The sequence below is a fragment of the Tamandua tetradactyla genome, chromosome 2, assembly GCF_023851605.1.
Source record: "Tamandua tetradactyla isolate mTamTet1 chromosome 2, mTamTet1.pri, whole genome shotgun sequence".
Lineage (NCBI taxonomy): Eukaryota > Metazoa > Chordata > Mammalia > Pilosa > Myrmecophagidae > Tamandua > Tamandua tetradactyla.
In genome coordinates this window covers 108,478,144-108,502,884 of record NC_135328.1, presented here as the reverse complement: position 1 = coordinate 108,502,884, position 24,741 = coordinate 108,478,144, and the positions used below count along the sequence as shown (strand labels likewise).

General features: G+C 37.5%; 1 protein-coding gene across 3 annotated transcripts in view; it reads left to right on the top strand.

The window, feature by feature from the left end:
- The window catches only part of GNAQ (G protein subunit alpha q), a 326,720-nt gene that overhangs the window by 203,669 nt on the left and 98,310 nt on the right, over positions 1–24,741 (top strand). For all 3 annotated transcript variants that reach the window (XM_077148480.1, XM_077148478.1, XM_077148479.1), the window contains exon 3: positions 21,451–21,605. In XM_077148480.1, the coding sequence (XP_077004595.1) occupies positions 21,451–21,605 (155 nt within the window). The remainder of the gene's footprint in view (positions 1–21,450; positions 21,606–24,741) is intronic.

The window sequence follows — 24,741 nt, the reverse complement described above, 5'->3', positions numbered from 1 at the left end:
TAAGGGGAAGATTTCACACAAGCAGGAACATTTTGTGTGTGTGATTATATAATATGTAAACTTTATGTAACAATTTCCATTATATCACAAGGGTATATAACTAATACACAATAATATTGATATAAGGATGTTAGTGATTCTAGCAACAAAACCAAATATTAATGCATGGGGTATGATAAAGATAATTCTAACACATTGAAAGTGGGTGTCTTCTGGTTCTCATAGCACAGTCTAGTAGTTTTCCACTGTACTATATTTAACATGGGCTTTTTGTAATACAGTGATATTAATTAATTTTTTCCACTTCCCAGTGGTTGACCAACATAGATGTTCTATCAGAACCCATTATCAAAGATAGTATAGCACAAAACCAGGAACGAGGCTGCAAGCCTCCAGGAATGTTAAGCAGAAACAGAACGAACAGGGATCAAGGCTCCGAAGTTTCAGAAAGTAGGTTTTATTAGTCTATGACTGTAGGGTTCAGCCCAGTAGCCTCTGAAAGTCTGAGCCCCAATTAGGGGCTGATACAAGGCATTTATAGATAGAATGGCTGCTAGGGTCTTCCTAATAATGGCAATTGGTTACACTCGAAGGAGGTGTTTGGCTGCTGGCAGCGTTTCCCTAATAGGGTAACTGGCTACACTTGAGGGAGGTGATTGGCTGCTTGCTGGTGACCAGAACCAGGAAGGGTTGTGAAAGCTGAGTTAAGGGGTGTGGAGAGGGGCCTGCTTACTGAGTCCAGGAGCTTGCTTGCTACAGTATGGATGATGATTTTATGTTGCCTTTGTGGAAATGGATCCTACTAATATGGTTTAACTTTTTTCACCAAAATAAGAAAGAGATGGCTTTTGTAAACAGCGTCTATTGTGCATCCACCATATAAAAGCCATAGTAAAGACACTAGGAGAATTAAAATATGAGGCAAAAATTTCTTCCCACATTCTTTGAACTGGTGAAATTTGTTCCTGATAACTGGGCTAAATAAACCTTTATCATTGATCTCCGAAGTGATCCTTAGCTGAGTTACAAAAGTTTCTTCATGGCTGTGCTTTAAGGACAGAATTTCTACTGTTTTCCTCAGCTTCCCTTTCCATGCCATTAACCCAAGAGGCACCCAGTGACCATGTCCACAGTAGGCTGTGCATACTCTCTCTCTCTCCTAACTATAAAAATCTGACATTGGAATGGCGTGTTGAACATACAGGGTGATCTGTTAAACAGAGGATGGTACAAATTTCTTGATCAGGTACTTGATCAATAAACATTTTGGTTCTTACTGAAATTAATATTGATAACATTTTTTAGTTCTTTTGATATAAAAAATTTAGTATTTTAAAATGTATTTGTTACAACAGTCAGTGGTCTAGTTCTATGTTCAGTTTAACTTGGTACATATTTTTAGTGTCTCAAAAATAAAGATATTACACAAAAATACATAGCTATACAGAGAAGGAATTACATTGTTAACTGTGCTTACTAAATCACTATACTCGTTTTTCAGTCCAATTCACCAATTAACACAGAGGTTTTCAATGAGATGTTACTAGTAAATTTCCATCTTTGCCAATGTCAGTCAGCTGGTTTTACAGACTAATTGAGAGTTGTTGACTTAATTTTTAAGTGGGTTAAAAACTCAACTGAAACTCTGTCTTTAAAAGATTTTTTCCTGAGTTTTAAAAATTTGTACATATAGGATAATTTTCTTTTCTTGCTGTAATACCTCACATTGGTTTTGATAGCAAAATCACATCACCATGGAAACATTTCCAGACACCCATTTCAAAGTGCCCTTTCCACAGCACAAGTTTCCTAACAGTTGCTTTCTCATTCATTGTTAAAATGCTCTTTTGCCTTGAAGGGATGGATTAAATATGTTTATTCTTATAAAAATATCTGCCAGAGAGGCTGCTCCTTCAACCCCTTCTCATGACCAAAATAAAAAAAGGTCAGAATATTTGGAACACTTGTCATTTTGTGAAAGAAAAACGGGCAACTCATCTTTAAGATACACAGCTCTGATAAGTAGTTTGCTATCAGATACTAGCAAACCTCTTGTGGCATAAAATGTTTTCAAGATTGTTCCTCTTCTCATTATAAACTGTTGTCAAGAGTTTGGTGATTTTCAGTAATCAGCTCTGTAAATTGCTTAACTGGGAACACATTAACAAAGATATGTAAAATACACCGAAAGTAAAGGAAGGAATAAAGACTTCCCAGGTGTGTATACCCTCACGTTTACACAGCCATGAGAAGCTGAGGGGCCATTGTTATCCCGTACAGTAAACAAAGACTTCATATCTTTCTCATATTTAGATTAAGCACATAAACCTGGATGGTTGTGTGCACGCTGCTTTGTAGAACAAGGTTTGCACTCACGGTTCACAACTCTGACTGGACAGTACATCACCTGGGGAATATTTAAAAATCCAGATGTCCTGCCCTGTTCCCAGACCAGTTACGTCAGAATCTCCAAGGGTGGGACCTTGTCTGGATGTCACTTATGTTTGGAGCTCTCCAGGTGATTGTCATGTCCCGGCAAATGGGAGAACCACTGGTCTACATCTGTGCTTCTTGAACTCTGGTGTGCACACAGGTCTCCAGGGCGTCTTGTTAAGCTGCAGATGCCATTCCCTGAGCCCGGAGTGGGACCTAAAGGCCTGTGTTTCTTACGAACTCCCAGGTGATGAGGGTCTGTGGTCTGTGGACCTCACTTGGAGTGAGAGGCTGCTCAGACCATGAAGCTGCAGCTGTGTTGAGAGGGGCCTGAAGTTCCTCGATGGAACAGTTATTGCTGCTTCATGTCACAGGGAATTTTATTATGAACAAACAACACTTTCCTCATCTGTAAAACTAAGATAGTACTTAGGTTTTTTTTCCTTGGCCTTTCTGTTTTATTCATTGAGCAAAGCAGGGACAGTAACATGGTTTGGGCTCTCCATAGCCAAATGAACTAGTGTTATTATGGCGAGGCCAAGAATTCTAGAGCGACTTCCTCAAAAGATGTTGAGTTATAAGTATGAAAAAGAGGGGAATCAAAAAGATACATCAGGGATGCCAGGGTCATTAAGTGGTAGAACTCTCGCCTGCCATGAGGGAGACCCGGGTTTGATTTCAGGCCCGTATACTTCCCAAACAATCAAACAAGCAGACAAATAAATGAAAAAACAACCAAAAAAATTCAACAAATGGTGCTGCAATAAGGGAATACCCACATACTCACGTGGAAAAAGAATGAAATGTGACCCCCACCATACAGTATACAAAAAAGAAAGATACATCATTGATAGTTCTGGTGAGAATTTCTATGGTCTCATTTTATTGTCAGCCCAGAAGCGATTTGTACACCATCAGGTAAGAATAACAACTCTTTAATAAAAATAATTAACATATTTATGACTCCAAGGTATTACTTAGAAGCTGAACTAGTATTCAGCCCTTACACATTGATGATGCCATACCATTGCTAAAATATAAAAAGTTAAACTATGATAGCCTCCGCCAAGCTCCTTGAGTGGCTGCAGTAGGTGGGGTCCTATCTGGTAACACTCCTGGCCTCCTCACCAGCAGCTAAAGGCTGACACCAGACACAACAAGGAAAGTCTTGGCCCCTGCTCTCTTCTGATTGGCCATTGTCCGTGCCATCACACTGGCCAAATATTTTAAATTTCATCCCTGCTTATGTTTGTAAATGTCATCTTTAGGGCAAGGGATCCAACTATTGTCTAATCCGATTACTGAGTTACAGAAGAGAAAACGTAACCTATAAAAGTTAAGAGTCTTGTCCAGATCATACCAGCAACTCAGCCAGGTCTTCCAACTTCTGAGCAGGATTGCTTCCTCTCCCCACTTCCGGTCATGACACCTTCTTATCCTCAGTCTCCACAGAAAACGTTTCTCAGCAAACATGTCAGAAGGATGAATGACAATTCAGAGACCAGCATTGTCCTGAAACAGAATATCAGGCAATCTGTTACCTAAAGTAATTTGCAACATTGTTGGAAATTCTGTGCATTCATGTATGGAGCAGTTAAGTAGCAATATCAGGCAATATAAAGCGTGGTGCCCAATCAATATTTTGTGAGGACTGTAAATGTCCCGAGAGGATAAGAATATAGGGAAAGGCTTAAATGTGAAGGAGGTTAGGATTCTGGAAAGGCTCAGGCCGCCCTACAGATCCTTCCTTTGCCAGATCTGTAGGTAGAGAATTATCTTTTGAATTAGGGCAGTTTCTATTGGTGACTAATGATTTCCTTCGTAAATATAAGACTTCTGGGCTACTTTTGTTGGCTACACACTCAGATTGTTTCTCATTGAAATGTTGAATATATTACTTGATGTTTTCCCTTTGTAATAAAAATTTAATTTCTATACTAATTTATCCTTCTTAAATCTGATATTAATGAATGGAAAGCAAAAGAAAAGAGCACATTCATGGAATGGCAATTAAGCACCCAAGTGATTAGGAAATTTCTATCTATATGTGCGATTATTTTTAACCTTATGCCAGTATACTAGCTCTCTCTTGATTGCCTTTTTTGCTTGTTTGTTTTTCCGTCCCCTCAATCTTCTGTCTTAAGTGAATTTTTCCTAGCAGTACGTCAGTTTAATAAAGGATCCTGAAGCTCTAGAAATTGATATTTCCTACCACAAACTAAAAGGAATTTTTAAATATTTAAATCTATGTAGGTGGTAGCTATAGAAACTGGAGAAAGGAAGAAAGTGGCCATCTCGTGCTGTACAGCACACTCCCCATCTGCAGGCACAGAAGAGGTTAGTAAAAGATTATTTTCCACTTGAGAGACAGTTTCCATATAGGTTCATTAGAGTGAAAATCAGAATGTTATCAAAGACAGACTATAGCTCAGATGACACAGTAAAAAGGAAGTAGAAACTAAATTTAGAAATTATATGAAAGTTTTTCAAAAATAGATATATAACTGGGAACCCATAAAAAGGGCAAACATGCATTTTTGTCCTTTTGAAAAAGTAATGCAAATTACGAAGTCTTTTTGCATTATATAAAGGTGGATTTGGTTTGGTTTGGTTTTGTGATCAGTGCTACATCACCGGTCACTTCAGCTTTTCATGGAAAGCCTGTCGGAATTTAAGGGAAAGAACACAAATGGATATGAAATATCGGGTAAAATCTTCACATCCATTGGGTATGAGATAAGGTTTTGATCAGTTGTGGACACTGCATGTTTTAAAAACTCAAGATTGAGATGAATGCATTATAACAAGACTTAGGCTCTTCTGTGGAGAAAAAAACTTAAATATCATTTAAAGAAACACATGCTTCTAGTTGAAAAATGATTGAAACTGTAAAATAATCACCAGTAAACACTATGATCGTTGTATTTATAACCCATAATTTAATTGGAATTTGAAATAGTATTTCCTTAAATGGTTAAACTGATAGTGTCATCGCATATTGGTAGAAATCAAAGATGGTTTTATATTTTTTGGAACAGATCCTAAAAAGATCCTCAAAGGATTGGCTCACTGAATACAAGGTAGACTCCCATCAAAAAGTTTTGGGTGGGGGTAGTTCATGATCATTCTCCTTGGAGCATGTCTGCAGTCCAAACTAAAATCGCTATTATTGTGTGTCTGTTACTGTGCTGTTTTATGGAAGTTATTGTATTTAATCTTTAAAATAACGATTCTTTGAAATAATTATCTGAATCTCACTTTACAGATGAGGACATAGAGGCTTGGAGAGGGCCCCAGCAAATAAGTTGGAGCAGGGTTTAAACTCAGCGTGTGACTCCAAAGCCAGAGGCCCTAATCCACTGTTCATTACACCTTAGGATAGTAAGACTGCCCCTAACCAGTCAAACACATACCATTTGGTGCCTCATTTGTGCCTTGGTCCCTTTGGTTAGACTAGTGTATATTGAAACTCATACACAAGCATCCAAAGTTTGGTGTACTTTTAAGAGCTTATGTTCCTGGGCATAAATTAAGGGCCTGGTAAGGGGAAAACATAAACATTGGAGGTTCCCAGGTGTATAGCATTGTTGAACAGATCTTTGCAGGAAGTTGTGGAGAATGAAGGTACAGACTTAAATTACTTCAGAGCTGGCAGATAATATGAAGCTGGTCAGGTCCTTTTCTTGGATGCTTTCCCCTCCTCTCCCTCCTGCCCTTCCTTCTCTTTTCTTTTCTTCCTTTCTCATTCATTCATTCATTTTTATTTATTTATGGCTTTGAAGGATGTAGCATATTCTTCACTATCATAAATAATTATCCTCTTATTATATATATATATATATATATGTATATATATATGTATTTTTTTTTTTTTGCATGGGCAGACACTGGGAATCGAACTCAGGTCTCAGGCATGGCAGGCAAGAACTCTGCCACTGAGCCACCGTGACCCACCCTTTCCTATTATTCTTGACCACAGTGAGGGGCACTTGATAATCTACTTAGCTACAGCCATTTTTCCTCTTGAACATGTGCCCCGTGTAAATTGATCTTCCAGTTTATCAAGAGAGTGTGGAAATCTGTGTTGTTTTTATAAAATGGGAAAACTCGATTGGAGATGTTGACTGCTTTAAAAAAAAATGTTTGTACTAGAACAAGAGGGCTGCAAACCCTTACCTGGCTTTGGGGGGGTCTCTTGATTCCCCTGGTCCAAGTCCTCTCTTTGTGTGGGTTGATCATAAGTCCCAGTTTGCCTGAAACATTTGCAGTTTGTACCTGTTGTCCCAGCATCCCACCAGTTAAACATTTATCCCAGTTTTTCATTTTTTAATGAAATATTCTTATTAATAGCTTCTTTAAAATAAACCAGGAAGAATTTGACAGAGTTTCACTTTGGGTTTCCAGATTCCGCCTGTGTAGTTGGACAGATTTCTTACTTTAACACTTGGTTAAAGTTGAAAGATGTTTCACAACTCTTTTTCAGTTCCTTCCCAGATGCAAGGTAATTGCAGCTGCCTTTCAAAGATGGCATGTGGGCACACACTGCTAATATGGAGTAAACTCAATCAAGAGTAACTAGGGACAGCCAACACTTTCTAACCTCAAGAGTAGAAAGGCATGCCATGTTATTCTTTTACTATCCACTTGTTGTTTCAGCTGGTCATGCTGTGTTCTCGTCTATAGGCTGTGAGATCCATTAAGATACCACACCATCAGTGGACAGGGTCAGTGGGAAATTATATTTTAAGTACATGTAAAATGTATGTGGAAAATCAAAGCTCAGCAGTCTTGCCAAAGGTTTTGCTATAATGGTTTTATTATTATTTGGTATATATCTATTACTATTTGTTTTATTGTTTAGTCATGCTCTTATTTTGCAGTAAATCTTTTGGGCCAGGATAAGCTTTAAAAAAAAACACCTGAAAATGCATGTTGAACAAGAAATTAAATACTGAATTCCTGTTTCTGAAGAAAGTTGATGATAATGCGTAATCTATACAAAAATGTTTGTTGGTATTTCCCGTCTACCATTGTGATCATAATGGTATCACCAATCATAGAAAATCCAAAAGCTCAGATCTGCTGAAAATTTATCCATATCTACTTCAAACACGTTGTAATTTACAGAAGACTGTCCAAAGATGACATTTTAACCTGTACAGCAGCAGAATGTGCATTTCATGCCACTCTGTGAAGCAAGATTTTTCATTTAGATTAAATGACTTTTCTTCCAAGTTAATTTAGCTCGTTCTTTATTCCAAGTTTTCTTAATGCATGTACAAAAAAATGAAGCAATAGCTGTTAATATGTCAGTTCCATTAACAGAGGAAAAGCTTCGCAAACAATGGTTTGACTTTTTCCGCTTTAATTCATGGAATCAAGAAAAGAAATTTGAAAGTTCATTCTGATGAAGGTGAAACAGCTAACATTATTTTGAATGCTGTAGTACAGGTAGTTTTAAAAGTCAACATTGACGATAAAAGCATCTCATTTTGGTAATGATATGAATATAGCTCTGAATAAGCACAGATATCAAGGTAAAACAGAAAATATTAGGAAACCTATGGCACAGGAATGAATTTGGAATGGATTATGACTTACAATTAGTCATATTTGTGTCCACACAAGCTGAAAATAATCTACCAATTCAAACAGAAGTTGTTAGAGTAACTGAACTTAAATTTTTTTTGCAATGAAGCTATTTAAGTTTGGATTTGACAGGAGATGCTTTCTCTGTTGCTCATTACTAGAGGGTTTTAAAAGTGCTTGAGCCTTTGAAGAACCACTTTGGAAATTAACCAATGTTTGCCAATAGTACTGGGCTTGAAAAACTAGTCCTTTAAACTTTGCTTGTATTTTGTTCAAAAGCAATTGGACATATTTCATCAAAATATTTAACAAATTAATTGTCCTCAATTTTTAGCAAGTTAACATTATTGGAGACAAAACTAGGAAGCCAGAAAACATTGAAATTTGTACAAAGTAAATAATGAGAATTCAAAAGGTTAGCATTTGACTGTACTTTGGAATATCTTGATTGGTGGGAGAAATCTTTTGATGAAGCTTCAAACTTTAATTGACTGAATTTATATTCTTGTAGCAAAATAGAATGAATTGAGAAGTCCTCTGATTTTGTAGCATCTAAATTTGGCAAAGCATTCCAAAGAATAATGAATAGAGATGATTTGTTTAATGAATTTTGGCTCTTAAAAGTATTTGTTAAAGAATAGTACTCTGAACTGGTACAGAAAGGCAGTTGCTGTGAAAGTGTTTGAACTGAAATATTTATATATTTCTATTAGAAAAGCAAAATAGAATAAGAATACCTTCCATTAAGCAAAATTTGCTCTAAGCTTACCAGGTACCTCAGTCCCCTTAGAAAGAATACCTGTGAATGAAAAATATTTATTAAGGTCTGCAGGGAAGAACTCAGTTGAAAAGTGTTAATTTCATATTTATTAACCTAGAGTGCCACTAGGAAGAATATTGTAGCCAGTTTTATTAACTAATTAAATAATGAAAAAACAGCCTTGTAAATAATGTCAGTACCACAGTATTAGAAGCAAATATGGCTATTACAGAACTAAAGTACATGAAAGTACCAAGAAAAGGTCTTCTGATTATATTTTTTACTTTAATCTATGCAGATATATGGAAGTCTTATTTTAGAAATAATTTTATATTTGCAAATAACTTTTGAATAAAATCAATTTAATAAAACTATTGGCCAATAAATATTTCAAAATAGGTATTAATAATTTTTAGTAATCCCTTTCATACTCAAAAGTATGGCAGTAAAGCATATCACACACTCTTCACATAGAAATTTAATGGTTTCTCATCACTGATCCAAGTAACGTTTTCTACAGTTGTAATCATCCTGAAATTTGGGTCTTTATTAGAAGTGAGAAATCATGTAACTTTTTATTTACAAATAAAGCATGCGTGGTGGAATGTGCTCTTTCTTCCCTTCCCATCTTCCTATTCCATATTCTGACTGCTTCATTACTCTCTGTCATAGGACAAGTAGGCATCCATTGCTGGGTTCCTTTTTATGTTTTTCCTGATGGAGAGAACTTCCTTGCTCTCTGAATTAAGCAAGGTATTTGAAAAGCTCCTCTCCTTCCCCAGGGTTCTGGGAGTGTAGCCTTTCGCTTTCAGTTCTCCCGCACACAGTTCCTTGCTTGTCTGAATCTGCAGTGGTCAGGTTTCCAACGGGAGGCCGCACAGGGTCCCACCCAGCCCCATGCAGAACTCCAGCGCGGCTGGGAGCATCCAGACCCCTCTCTGCTTCATTAAGGAGTTTGGTGTTTTGTTTTGTTTTGTTTGTTCTTAAGACTTTGTTTTAAAGTCTACCAAGTTGAGGAAGGGCATCTTCCTCAAGATATCTGTTCTTCCTATTGTCAGACAAAATAAAATTCCAAACCAACAGCAGCATACTCCTCTGGCTAATAAGATTGTAGGAACACAGACATTACAAAGGAGCTAAAGTGATTAGATTTTCTTCTGAGACGTAATATCAGGAAATGAACCACAGAGAATAGGTGATCTCAAAAAATGAAGACGATATGAATCCACTGAATGCGAGGGGGCTGGGGAGAATGATCTAGTGAACTCTTTGTTTTGTTCATGCCAGTCAACTCCCAGGTCGGTTGTTGGGGGTGTCTGTCTCTGGTGTTTTTTGTTTTAAACTTAAAAAAATTTCTTTTGTATAATATATGTACAAAGCAGAGAAAGAGAAAAGCAGTAGTTTTTAAAGCACTCTTCAACAGGTGGTTACAGGACAGATCCCAGAGTTTGGGCTACCATCCCATCCCTTCAGATTTCTCCTTCTAGCTGCTCCAGAACATTGGAAGCTAGGAGGGATTTTTTTTTTTTTAATCATCACAATTGACTTCTTTTCCTTTTTGTTAAAAATAGCGTATATACAAAAAAGCAGTAAATTTCAAAGCACATCACAACAATCAGTTGCAAAGCATATTTCAGAGTTTGGTATAGGTTACAATTCTACAATTTTAGGTGTTTACTTCTAGCTGCTCTAAGATACTGGAGACTAAAAGAAATATCAGTTTAATGATTCAGCCATCATCTATATGTTAAACCCCACCTTCTCTGTATAACTCCACCATCACCTTTGATCTTTCTCCCACTCTTTAGGATTTTTGAGTTATGGCCATTCTAACTTTTTCATGTTGGAAGGGGCTGTCAATAATATGGGGCACAGAGATGGAACCAGCTGATGTTCTGGAGGCTGGGCCCTATAGGTTTCAGGACTTACCTGGTCCAGAGACCCATCTGGATATTGTTGTTTCTGGAAAGATACCCTAGTGCATGGAACCTTTATAGAATCTTATATATTGCCCTAAGTTCTTTAGCATTGGCTGGAATGGTTTTGGTTGGGGTTTGGCAAGTTATAATAGGTAGCAAAGTCTGAGTGAAGTTTGCTTAAGAGTGACCTCTAGAGTAGCCTCTCAAAATCCTCTCAACTCGGTTTGAACTCTCTCAGCCACTGACACCTTATTAGTTATATTTCTTTTCTCTCATTTGGTTAGGATGGCATTGCTGGTCCCATGGTGCCAGGGTCAGACTCATCTCTGGGGATCATCTCCCATGCTGCAAGAGAGACTTTCACCCCTGGATGTCATGTCCCGCATAGGGGGAAGGACAGTGATTTCACTTGCAGAGTTGGGCTTAGAGAGACTGAGGCCACATCTGAGCAACAACAGAGGTCCTCCAGAAGTAACCCTTAGGCATACCTATAGGTAGTCTAAGCTTCTCTACTACATATGTAAGCTTCACAGGAGCAAACTTCAAGATCAAGGGGTTGGCCTATTGATTTGGGTGTCCCTAAAGTTTGACACAGTATTAGGGGTTTCCCCGGTGGTAAAGTTTAATAGTTCCATATTTTGTCTTCTAACCCTCTAAGGGACTTTGCCAGTACTTAATGATTATCTGCTTAATATATTCTAGGATGTATCCAGGCATTGCGTTAAGCTATACGGGATTAAAGGACCTCATTCTTATTCTGGACTCCCTGTGTTTGATTGTTTAAATGAGCCATCCAGACAGGCTACATTAGATTATGTGCTATGGAAAATTTAGTTTCTGGACAAAAGAAACCTTTCTTCTTTTGGTCTCAAAGAGTGGGTGAGGTTTTAAAATATAGACAATGTCTTCCTTACCCCTGTGTTCTGAATTACCTTAATCCTGAACTGATTGGCCTCGTTCTTATCTCTAAATATCCTGTACATATATAAAAGAATCTCTCAAAATCCAGAAATAATAATTATCACCCTGGATTAAATGTGACTGCTGTAAGAGCTTACAATCTAGGCCCCTGTTTTCTTTTAAGCATTTTCTAAAGGAGACCATACCATAATTGCTTTTTTGTTTCTGGCTTATTTTGCCTCACCAAATATCCCACAGGTCATTCACATCATTGCATGCCTCACAATATCGTTTCTTTTTGTAGCAGCACAGTATTTGATCATATATATACACCATCATTTGCCAATCTACTTTTCAGTCAGTGCATCCTTCAGCCACCTGTATTTGTGAGGCATCATATGTAATGTTCGAAGTCCACAGTCCAAGAAAACTCAATTTTAAATAATTTCATTGTTCCCAAGAGAAAAATAACCAATAAACACACCTCACCAAATAGGAAATCTAAACATCCCCTTGACTCTTGTCACCCTCCCCATCATTTATCCCCGGTGTTGATGTGGTACTGCTGATGTTTTCCAGTTAAACATAGCCCATGACATGCAATGGCAGTTTTCCCTCATACCCTGAACTTAAACACTCTTTGTACATGAGTTCAACCTCATTATCTATCCGTTCACCCATCTCTAACTTCTGTGCATCTCTAAGTCCCTTATATTCAGTATTATAAGCCTAGAATTTTACCTTTACCATGGTCATAAAAGTGATGTCACACACTGCCTATCCTTTTGTGTCTGGCTTATTTCACTCAGCGTTATATCTAGTCAGTGTTTTTTGAGATGTAATTCCTGAGAACACCAGTCCTCTGAACTGATCTAAGGAAAGAGCTTCTGTGATCAAATGTTTGTGAAATACAGTAACATCTCCAATCTTAATCTGTGCTCATGGATTCCTGCCACCATTCATTTCCTCTTTAAAGATTCAGAGTTTTGCAGTAGAGACATCTATTTAACTTTTTATAACTATCATCCTCCACTTTTATTTGACATTAACCTCAGAACCCCTCTTTCGAATAAGCAGCCATTAAAAGCCCAAGTAATTAACATTCCTGAAATACTCTTTGAAAACACCCATACAGGTATACCCTAATTTTTTTTTTCGAATCTTAGTAAATATGCTTATCTTTCAGAGAATCTCCCTTTCCAATCTTTTCTTTATCACTGTGATTTTGTATACTCTTTGAAAATAAATTGGTTTTATACATTCCCATACTATTCATAAAGATGTATGCATGCCCATGTTATGATATTACTATGGAGGTAGTAAGTAGCATTTCGAGAAGTATGAAACTATATATTGCATCTCAAGATTTTATAAACCTGAGAGATTTGTAAAATTCTTTGTAATGGGACCCATGTAATTACATTAATCAACACGCTTTCTGGAACTGTTGGGTGTAGGTTACACCCCACGGCATCAAGCATCCCACCCCAATATCGTGATCTTAATAACAGTTTCATGGCAGACGAACATGAAAAACAAAAACGATGCACAAAGAACTAAATAGAAGAATATTTACATGGAAAACTGCAGAGGAAGGGTCAAGAAAGAGATTGAGTTATTTAAAAAGAGAAAGGGCTTTAGACAATAGGTGAGTATTTCCTCCACCCAAGAAAGAATCCGCTGTGTCAGAATAAGCAAATAGAGTCATCTAGTGAAACAAAAACCAAAGAGAGAAATGAGTTAATTCCCAGTAAATGTTTTTTTGGGAAAGGCAGGATATCTTCCAGTCATTGATTACCTTGATGAATACAGAGATCAAAAGTAAAAGTCTCATGGATGAAGAGCAAATTTAATTACCGGATAAATCAATTTCTAAAAATGTTAATGAAAGTCGAAAATATGTGGCAGCTTAATAAGTTTTCATATCTGTTATTCTGTTATCTAGAACATTTTATTTAACAAAAATTCTCTGCTTTATCAGTGTTTAATGCATTGCCTGAAACATGGTAGATAAATATTTGTTGAAATGATTAACTATTAATGGTAATTTTGAGATACCATGAGATTTCATAGTAATTACAATTCTTGTGCTACGCATTTAACAACTCTTAATTTTCCTAACAATCCCACTACACGGAAATATTATCCCTGTGTTATAGATAAGGAAACTGAAATTCAGAGAGGTTGAGCTACTTGCCCTGACACAGGGCTGGAAGGAGCAGATTTACGATGAAGCCCAGTTTGGTCTCAAGCTATTTTTCAAATTATTCTGCTTTGCTGCTCTGGTTCTTAAATTAGCCAGTGAGAGATTCCATTGTCCCCATCTACCACCAGGGTTAAGAGTGACATGGGAGCCAGGCAAAGATCCCTGCAAGCTAAGGACTCCACACACAAGCTTTCCAGTCTTCACGAGGCACTTCAAAGAGTTACATGACATAGTAATTTATAATTTTGCTGAGCCACAAGTTTGAATCATAAGTGTGGGGAGGCTGTTCTGAGGGAATGAGTCACCCGCTAAGTACCCAGCCAGCAGCAGCTCAGTGTGACTTAGCTGTTCTCTGTTTTTCTTTTTATGCAGTAACACTCAGAAAGAGATACATCATGTTGTTCTGTGTATAATGCACCTGAAAGAAGGCCAACTGCTGGTGTTGTGATAAAGTCAGAGAGGGGGAAGCAGTCTAAGAAATGACGCTTCTTGTCCAGGTTCTCTATAGGGCATTTTATGATGCTAAGGGGTGTTTGCAGATTTGAACACTCAGAGACCCAGTGTCCAGCAAGAGCCTTTTTTTGTTATTTCACATCTGGGGACATTACGACCTGAGTGACTTGTCCTAGCTCACCAAAGCTAGTAGGTCGTAGGTGCTGTACTGTTTTGTTTTCTGTGCTTTTTCCTTTTCTTCTGCTTTTTAAGTAACTAGTCGTTTTAGATGTTAAGCCCTGCCTTTAACTGTTTTATATGCATTTTGTCATTAAATTCTCTAAAGTAAGTCCTAGTATTATCCCATTTAACAAATTAGGAGAGTAAGGTAATTAGGAAACTGAGCCTGAGAGAAGTTAATTGCTTGCCCAAGGTCACTCCACATGGTCGAGGTGAGATTACAATGCAAGCAGTCTGATCTTGAGTCCATCATTTTACTCTGCTTCCTCTGAACAAAAACAAGGCTGAGATTTTTTTCTCCCCCCACAGCTTATTTCGGAGGTTGCAAATTTTTCTTTGGAGTTAAACGTTGAAAGGGAAATAAACCCCACCCCACCCCCCCAAAAAAATAAGTGGGGAGATGTGAGCCCTGGTACCCTGACCACCGGTTCCTGCTCTTTCTGAGTCAAAGGTCCTCTGTGTGTGTCGAGCAGCTTTTCAGAAAGAGTACTCTTAATGAGTTGAATACTTGCATCTAAGGGCTTTGACAAACGTGGAAGTTAACATTTGGTTTTCTACTTGTGGAGTGTAGGAACCGGAATAGGTGTGACATTCCAGCCTAAAGCCACCCGGAGCTGTTAATTAGTATTTGAAAATCCTTCCAAAGTGACTACAAGTTCTTTTTTATTTCATCTGAAGGTTTAGTCTTCTGTGGGTATGGAAGGACCCACTCAGTTCCTACTTCCCTTTGCAGAAGCAACCATGGAAATATCCACACATCTCAGCTTTACCTGATTTTCATGACCACCGATTAATGAAAACAAGACATTGCCACATTTGCACATCTTGCGGTTTTCATGTGGTCTTTTCCCTAGATCTCTGCCAAAGTTCCTGAGAGCAGCTACTTAGTTTCCACAATGTTCCCTCTCAGGCTTGCCACCAGCTTACTAAGAATTCTGAAAGCTAGCATTCATCATTAAATATTTCCATCCAGGGTGCTCAACTGTAACTTTAAATGAAATAGAATTATGTTTCACATTGTGTTTATATAATTAACTCCTGCCGGTTTTGCTTTTTTTTGCACAGTATTCAAAATAAAAAAGGATAGTCGATTGTAATTGACTTGTTATTTCTAATATTATTAGAAGTGACTTCTTTCTCTTTCATCACAGTTAGTCTTTTTCAATTAGTAATTGTTTAATTTGGCATTATTACTTGTATTTTTACTACTATTAATATTTGACATTTGGATAAATAGAACAGAGTCTAATTCATCTTCCTATGCTAGTATACTGAAAAATACTTCTTTTTCATATACAGAATACTTTTTCAAAAAAAGTGGAGATGATTGCATCCACTTCAATTGGGGGCATTTATATAGGCAGTATAAAATTCTGTGTGTATTTTGTGGAGCACTGTCATACTTTTAAATAACTTAGTGAACCTCAGATGAAAGCTTTTTCATAAATGTATATTATGGTTGATTGTATTTGAATGCCATTTTCCCAAACAGCAAAGATGAAATTAAACAATGATATTTAGGAGGCAGTAAACATGACTTAGAAATTCTGATGTGGGTGAAGACAATGTGGTGATCTGCATGTTTATTTATTTATTTATTTATTTTTAATTAAAAAAAAATTTTTTTTTAAACATAACATACAAACACGAACATTCTTACCATATAATCATTTCATTCTTGGTAAATAAATCAATAATTCACAGTATCATCACATAGTTGTATATCCATCACCATGATCATTTCTTAGAACATTTGCATCAATTCAGGAAAAGAAATAAAAAGAAAAAAGAAAAAAACTTATCCATACCATACCCCTTACCCCTCCCTCTCACTGACTGCTAGTATTTCCTTCTACTGAATGAATATGTTTTAACCTTTGTTTCCCCTATTTTTTCTATACCCCTTATCATTCCCTTTCATTGATCACTAGCATTTCAAACTACTAAATTTATTTCAACATTCATCCCTTCTATTATTTATTTATTTTTAATCCATATGTTTTACTCATTTGTCCATACCATAGATAAAAGGAGTATCAGACACGAGGTTTTTACAATCACATAGTCACATTGCAAAAACTATATCATTATACAATCATCTTCAAGAAACATCGCTACTGGAACACAGCTCTACATTTTTAGGCACTTCCCTCCAGCCTCTCCAATATACCTTAACTAAAGAGATTATATCTATATAATGCACAAGAGAAACCTCCAGAGTAACCTCTTGACTCTGAAATCTCTCAGCCATTGAGACTTTATTTTGTCTTATTTCTCTCTTTCCCCCTTTTTGGTCAAGAAGATTTTCTCAATCACTTGATGCTGAGTCCCAGCTCATTCTAAGATTTCTGTCTCGCACTGCCAGGAAAATTTATACCCCTGGGAGTCATGTCCCACGTAGAATCTGCATGTTTTTGAGGGCAGTATTCTTTCATAGATGGTGGAGTGGACTGCTGAGTTATGGGTTCCTAGCCAAGACAAATATTATAGCTTTTACCATGGAGGTTAATTTGAATTAAAGGTTAACATGAAACTTCCTCGTTAGACTAGCTTTTGCGTAATCAAAAGAGCCATGCTTACTCCTTGGAAGCCTTATGCATCTTCATCTCTACCGATCAGCTAAATCCTTTCTTCGCTCTGACACCTTGTTTGATTGTCTCAGTCCTTATTGAGTTCTCCTTGCTGAGTCTTCATGGAGCATTACTTGCTCGTGTAACTACTTAACTGTGCTCTGCCCCATATTGTCAGATAGTGTTTGAAATAGTAAGGTCTTGTCTTGCCAGATGGCACTGTAGGTCCTCGAGGGCCCTGCCATGACTCCTTGGTGTTCTGTGTGTTGTAGACATGTTTATTATATATATGCAACTGCTCGGTTTTATGGCTAGATGAAACTTTAGAGAGATAACTTGGTCCAGTTGCCTCATCCTATGAAGAAGGAAAATTAAGTTCTAAAAAAGCAATTTCTCCTAAGTGTTACAGCCAGTTAGTGTTTTATGGCTAAACCTCGGGCTAGAAGATAGATGTCTTAATTTCCAACTGAGTACAGTTTGCACTCCTCTTTCCACCCTGGTGCCTTTCATTCATTCAACAAATATTTATTGAACATGTCCAGGTATGAAGTTTTCTGATAGGCCCAGAAAATAAAATAAAATCACTTTAATTAGGAAAGTGAATTTTAATAACTATCACACAAATACATGTGCACTGACTACTAAGATAAATACTATCAGGATTATGTCATTCTGTGACAAGTAATGGATGGAGGACTTCCTTGAGAAACTGATTTTGATTTGGCATCATATTTATATTATGTATTTTTAAATGCAATTCAATTTGACAAATATTTGTCGTGTACTCACTTGCTCTGTGCTGGGCCCCAAAAGAAATTAGAGTTGGTAAGCCACAGCCCCTTTTCTCAGTATACACTTAACAGTAGAATAAATCAAGATATAACTATTAACATAAAACAAAATGTACAAGTTCTGTGATTCAAAGAAAGCAAGGATCGGGTGGGGCATGGTGGCTCAGCAGGCAAGAACGCTTGCCTGTCATGCCAGACGACCCCGGTTTGATTCCTGGTGCCTGCCCATGTATTAAAAAAAAAAAAAAAAAAGAAAGCAAGGATCACAGGTTTTGGTGTTTTTTTTTGTGGGGGCGGGGAGGAGAGAAGTAAGGAAGGGCTTCCTGTAAGAGATAATATATGATACAGCCCCTGAACAAAACCTAAAGAAAGTATGTTAAGAAAGAAGGAAAGTACTCCAGATGTAAGGAAAAGCAAGCAGAGATAGAGACGGGACACTGTGGGAGTTTTCAGGCCGTAGAAAGTAGTGTCATTTTACAGGAGCAGACTTCTTGTGAATTTAACAACTTTATACACTGTTAAAAATGCAGTCTTTATTTAAATACCCTTACAGCCAACTTGAATTAAAGGATGGAAATAAAAATATTTCTCCTTACTCCTACCCCCAGAGCACATAATCTTGTGCTTTGTTTGGTTGCCATCTATATGGACTCCTTCCCTCTTGGCAGGAGCGATGTCTAAGTCTGTGGTTACTGCATTACCTAGCACCTCATTGGGTGTCCAATAAACATTTAATCATAATAGTAAGAAGTGTCTGGTATGTTGAAACTGTTTTCCCTGGCAGAAGCTGCTCCAGAAACAGAAACAGAACACCTTCCAAATGACATGGTTGGCCTAGTAATGAGTATCGAGTTCATTTTAGAATAACTACCTATGCTTACCTATGTCATGATGTAACTTTTACCCAATTCAGAGGGGGATCTCTGAATCCCCCTCTCCCTGTGGATAGTCTAATAGTTTGTCTAAATATTATTGTATAAAGGTGCTGGAAAATTATTCATTCATTAGTATGTGTTAACCAGTGTCCAACTACTATGTTCCAGATTCTGTGCAGGACATAGTGTTATTTGTCAAACTTTCGTTAGAGGAACAAATGGAGAAGAATCTTCAAACAAATGTTGCAAATGAGTGGCTCACAATCCAACAAAGGCGTGGATATACTTTATCATGTAAAAAAAAGACTAAGATTTAAAATTAGGGATATGTCACAGAAAACATCCATATTTTTAGCATCCCTTGAAAAACTGGAACATTTGGCCACAATGGACCAACATTCCCAATGCCAACACTTGGAGTTAATAGCAGTTGCCTCCTTCAATTGGGATATGGATTTTTCATTTTGCCACAGCCTCCACCATTCCCTATTGCATATACCCAGCCTGTTTTACTCATTTCAGTGGCTTTCTGACCCTTATGAATCTGTTAATGACTGCTCTACAGAGGCTGTTGCTTCGGTGAGCTTCTTCTCTAGTCTCCAGTAGCAATTCTAGGACCTACTGGGCAAATTGATTATCATCTTAAAACCTTGCATGTGTTTGGTACTTTATAGTTTACAGTGGTTCTCAAACTTTTACATGCATCAGAATCATAAGAGGACCTCTTAAAAGAGGGATTGCCAGATTCCACCTGGAATTTCTGATTCAGGGATTGATGGTAGGATCTGAGGATTTCCATTTTTGACAAATTCCCAGAGATGCTGATCATGGTTGTTTGCACCCTTTGAGGATTACCACCCCATAGTATTATAACTGACTTGCTCAGAGCCACATACGGCAGGTGAAGCAGTGTGTCCCCCACCAGGAAGTAATGTTTGCAGAGATTCAGCAGCTTACATTGGATCAGCAGCTACTAAGAAGCAGACTTAGACATAAAACACTCTACATATCTGCCCTCTCCCACTAAATCATAGAATCCTCAAGAGAATCCTGTAATGGGGAATCTCATTAGAATTATACCAGATGATCATTGTCAAATCTTAAGATACAAAGAATCAGAACGTACTCATATTCATTGAGCAAGGGCGGAAAAGGAGGGATTGAAACCTGACGTTAGAAAACCTGCTGATGTAGGACAGAGTAGAGGAGACCCAGGAGATCTGGTGCAGAATATAGAAAAGATGGGTCCAATACAGTTCTTCAGTCCCCAGGAGGTTCAGCATGGAGTAACAGGTACTGTCGAGGCAAGCAGAGCACACAGGATTCCAGGAGCACATGCTACTCTGATTTCTGAAGAGTTTCAGGCAACTAGGATTGAAGTAGAGCCCCACCTAGAGTGGGAATCTGGAACAGGTCTGGTTCCAGGCTGGTAGATCTCTGCTGGGTTAACAGGGCAGATTGCCTGGTCAGGGACTAAATACAAGGATACATTTTCCAAGATTGGGATTCAGGGTGGAGTGAGGATTTCTCAGTTACTAGATCTGACTTTCAAGGTCAGAGAAGAACTAGCAAGAAAGATGATTTATTCAACCTTAGTGGATCAGTTTTCTTAAAACCTTATTTTGAAGCAAGATTAGTCTTATGACGTGAGACTCTTCCCACTTATTACAAGAGAATGAAGATAAAGATTGGGAACCAGACACAGACAGGGCCTAAAATGGATTAAATTTATTAAGATGCTATCTGCTTAAATTTTATGAAATGTATAATTAGGCCATCATGTGATCCCGATAGCCATTCACTAAACTAGTTCAACTATTTCTGTACAAATTTAGGACTATTTCAATACATTATCAGTCATCTGCCTCTAATTTCCAATATAATTAGTTGTTATATTTGCTTATTTGCATATTTATATGTATATACAATTTGCTTATATAATACATTCAACCAAACCTAGTTTGATTGGGATTGTTAGACATTGGGTATATTTTGATTGGTTTGAAGGTTGACCATAAAGCAACTTTTCAGTCTTGCTGAAAATGTTTCATTTTAATCTCCTTACTTCTTTTCTGCTAAATGTAGTTATAATAAAAATAATAATATTTTTTACTGTTAAAAAATCAAATAGGATCTTTAATCTGACACTGTAGATATGGAAAATGTGAAAATATTTTGAAAATTGGAGTGTGGTAGGGGATTGTTGTTGTTCAAATTAAATCATTAATGTTAACTCTTTTTCCAGTGGTTTTTACAAACTATCCTAAAAGTGAACTGTAGAAACTAGTTCTGATTAGTTGGAGATTCTGATTAATTGAATTTCTGCAAATACATATAACATTCGTGGGGTAGCTATGTTATGTGTTTGAATAGAGCGAACAGTAAACATAGAAGGAAGAATATTTTCTGTTTTTAATAAAGCAAATAATTTTTATTGTTTAAGGATTATGATAATTACTTAAAAGCAGTCATTTAGCTTGACATCCTCATTCTTTCAATGGGAGTTTAACACTGCTTTCCTCCACTTTCCTTTAATCAACTTTAAGCCTCAAGTTACACTCTAGGGGTAAAGATTTGGGACTGAGTTCTCTCTAAGGAAAAGGAAGCATTACTTGTAAATCAGTTTGAAAACCAGTGTATGAAGAAGGATATCTGAATAACGTAAAATAGAATGTACAAACCAAAGCAACTTTCAGCAACAAGAAGGAAATTAAAACTATTTTTTTTTTAAACAGGCCCATGCACAATTAGTTCGAGAAGTGGATGTGGAGAAGGTGTCTGCTTTTGAGAATCCATATGTAGATGCAATAAAGAGCTTATGGAATGACCCTGGAATCCAGGAGTGCTATGATAGACGACGAGAATATCAGTTATCTGACTCTACCAAATAGTGAGTATTCATCCCGGAGGCCCTTTGACTCTTTCTCTCACTCTCTTTTCACATGAAGATTCTCTGAGATTATTGTAACCCTGGTATTCTGTGCTGTGCATATAATATCAGATTCAAACTTCCAGGTTGGGAAATGTAGGTCTTAAAGGGAAGTGTAGATATTAAACCTGTGCCAAATTCACAGCTCTGGACAAAATTTAGGAAACTGACAGTATGAGTCAGGGAGAGTATTCTTTTACTGCTTTTGCTAGAAAAACAAACTGAGGACTCTAAGAATCTGATTCCCCTAAACTGTCTTTTCCCCCCAAATTACAAATTAGCAATTTTCAAACATTGTAATTTGAAATCTTATAATAATACTTTTTCATACAGATTGCGCTTCTTATTCGTATGCTAGAAAACACCTACATACATTAGAAACTGCAAACAAAAACACACTTGAGTATGGCTTTCTAAAACATCAGACTTTTAAGTTTCCAGTTTTCCGACCTAAAACCTTGACTGCTTTCTGGGAGGCCACTATTATATTCACGGGATAGGCTTTCCTTTGCAAGGAACTTGTGTGTGGAGTCTAATTATTTATGCATTCCTGGCTTATTTTGTAAGCTGTCCATCAAAAATCACGAGTCCTGGGAAAGATTTGCGTCCTAGAGAGGTCCGTTAGTTCTCTAGATTAAATCTCATCTAACCAAAAGGAAGTAAAGATTTGGCAATCATAGGATTAATGTAATCAACGTAGCCAGCAATCTAGATAATCAGGCGCCTGAAAAATGGACTTTTTATAGTATTCAGCCAGATTTCTGTCTACATTAATCATATTAGTCTAGCATTCGCCTCTTGTTTGGGTTCTTAGCAGGCAGAAGAATGGGTGGAAAATATTCGGCAGCCTCAGGCTAGTTCATATGGTAAAATGACCCACTGGATGAGAGCAGAACCTTGGGGAATACAAGAAACCCCCATGGGTGACTCACATCACTCAGCGGTGCAGCGAAGATCTCAGAGCTGTCCAGCCCTGTTTATCCAAAAAAGTTGATCATGTTTTTACCCTAGTTCCAGACATTTGTATAAGTTACAATTCAGGTCAGCCACAAAAACGGTGCTTGGGCAAAATACTTCTTGGATTCTTATGGTAAATCTGAATTACGTAATCCTGAAACGTGCAATAGGATGTGTATGAGCGCTGTCTGTCGTATTTTAATGAGCCTTAACCCCCACGTGCCTCTGGAATGTGTTCTTTACTTATTCTTTATTTTCCTTCTCCTTCCTCCAGAGCTTCACCTTGCTTTTTAAATTCCTGCTCTTTCTTTTCTGCTTGCCTTCCTTCACCCCTCCTCCCTTTCCACCTCTCCCTCTTCTTGCCTCCCTCCTTCCCGTCCTCCTGAGTGCCTCCTGTCTACATTTCCAGGAATGCAGAGATGAAAAAGATGGGTTCGTCTCTCATCTTTTCCATATTCTGCCTCCTCAACCTTTGACCAGCTGCCCTTCTTTCACTTCCTACCCCCTCAGTCCTTCTGTTTCCTTTGTCATTTCAGATTTCTCTCTCCCCCCATGGTGCTGCTGTGTTTCATGCCTCGTTCCCCATTCTCGCTCATTATGTCTTCTCCTCTCTGCTCGCTTGCCCTCTGCTCTCATCTTTGCCTCTTTGTGGTTCTCCTTCAACTTCTTTCCACGTCTCACTTCGCTGTTGTGAGGCCCATCCTGATAAGTCCTCTGTGTCTCATCATTTTCCTTCTAACACCTATCTTTTTCTTTATTTTACATCCTGTCTGTTTGTCTTCTGGCTTACATTATTCTCCACCTGTAGCATTCTCCCTACTGAGAGGTCTTGCTCTTGGAGGATCAGAGTACCATGGTCTAATAATGATATGCGTCCCAGGATTAGAGCTCCCTTTTGGGAAAGTGTTTTGCCTTCTGCTCCTGGGAAAGATTCTAGTTTACACTGAGAACAGTTGTATAAACTACTGTGGATGCATTCTGAAGATGAGTCTCCATCATACCTCTTGTGACATTCCCTTAGTTTGTATTTGAGATTTTCTAGACATGTGCCTATTAATCAGTATGAGGATCAGATGCTGCTATATGTACTTGCTTTAGGGCAAAGACATATATAATTTCACAGACCCCTGTTAGCATGGTGATTCTGAGAAATCCAGCATCTTAATATTCTGTCAGCACAGGCTGAGTCTACCAGAAAGCACACCTGCTCATTGAACATTTCCCTTATTATAGAGCCAGATCAAGATATAGGAGCACCCGGGAGAGGCTAATTAAAGCTTTTCCCATCTCCATAAGGTTAAAGCTTTCTGCCTTAACCTTGCGGAGATGAAGATACATTGATTTTAAACATCTATTGCCAATGTGTGTGTAGACACATACACCTGATTCTTTTTTTACCATATTTTTATACTGAAGTAATAAAGTAAATTACAGCATTTCTTTATTCCTAGACATTTCAGTATGCATTTCTTTTTTTAAAAAGTGCACCTAAAATTAATAATCAGTTCTTTTTATCATTTTACTATCTAGTCCATACTCACATTTCCCGTATTCTTCCAAAATGTCCTATAGAGGTTATCGATTTTAGGACCACACATTTCATCTTGTTCTGTCTTTTAATATGGTGGAGTTTTGCATGACACTGGCATGTTAAAAGGATTGACCTGGTTTTCCTGTACAGTGTCTTATCTTCTGGAATTGCCAGGTTTCTTCCTCCCAGTGTGATTTAGCTTGTTCCTCTGTTTCTTGTATTTAGTATAAACTGGAACTTACATTTAAAGACTTGATTTGGTCTACATTAAACATCGTGACTAGAATGCATTATAGGTGATGCTGTGCCCTTTTGTCACATCGGCAGATGCATTCTGTCATGTTTACTCATCATGACAAGATTAACCACAGAGTTAGGGCTGCGACACCCTCCATTATAAGATTGTTTTACTCCTTGCTGCCAAAAGCAATCTGTGTAGTGTTACTTTGACACTGACTGATTTCCAATTCCCCATTAACTCTTAGTGGTTTTAATTCCAATTGATAATTCTTGCCTGAATTAATGATTCCGTTATGATTTGTAAAACAATGTTTTTCTCCTTTTGCCAATTGGTTTATGTTTATTTGCTGGTATTCTGTGAAGTAGAAG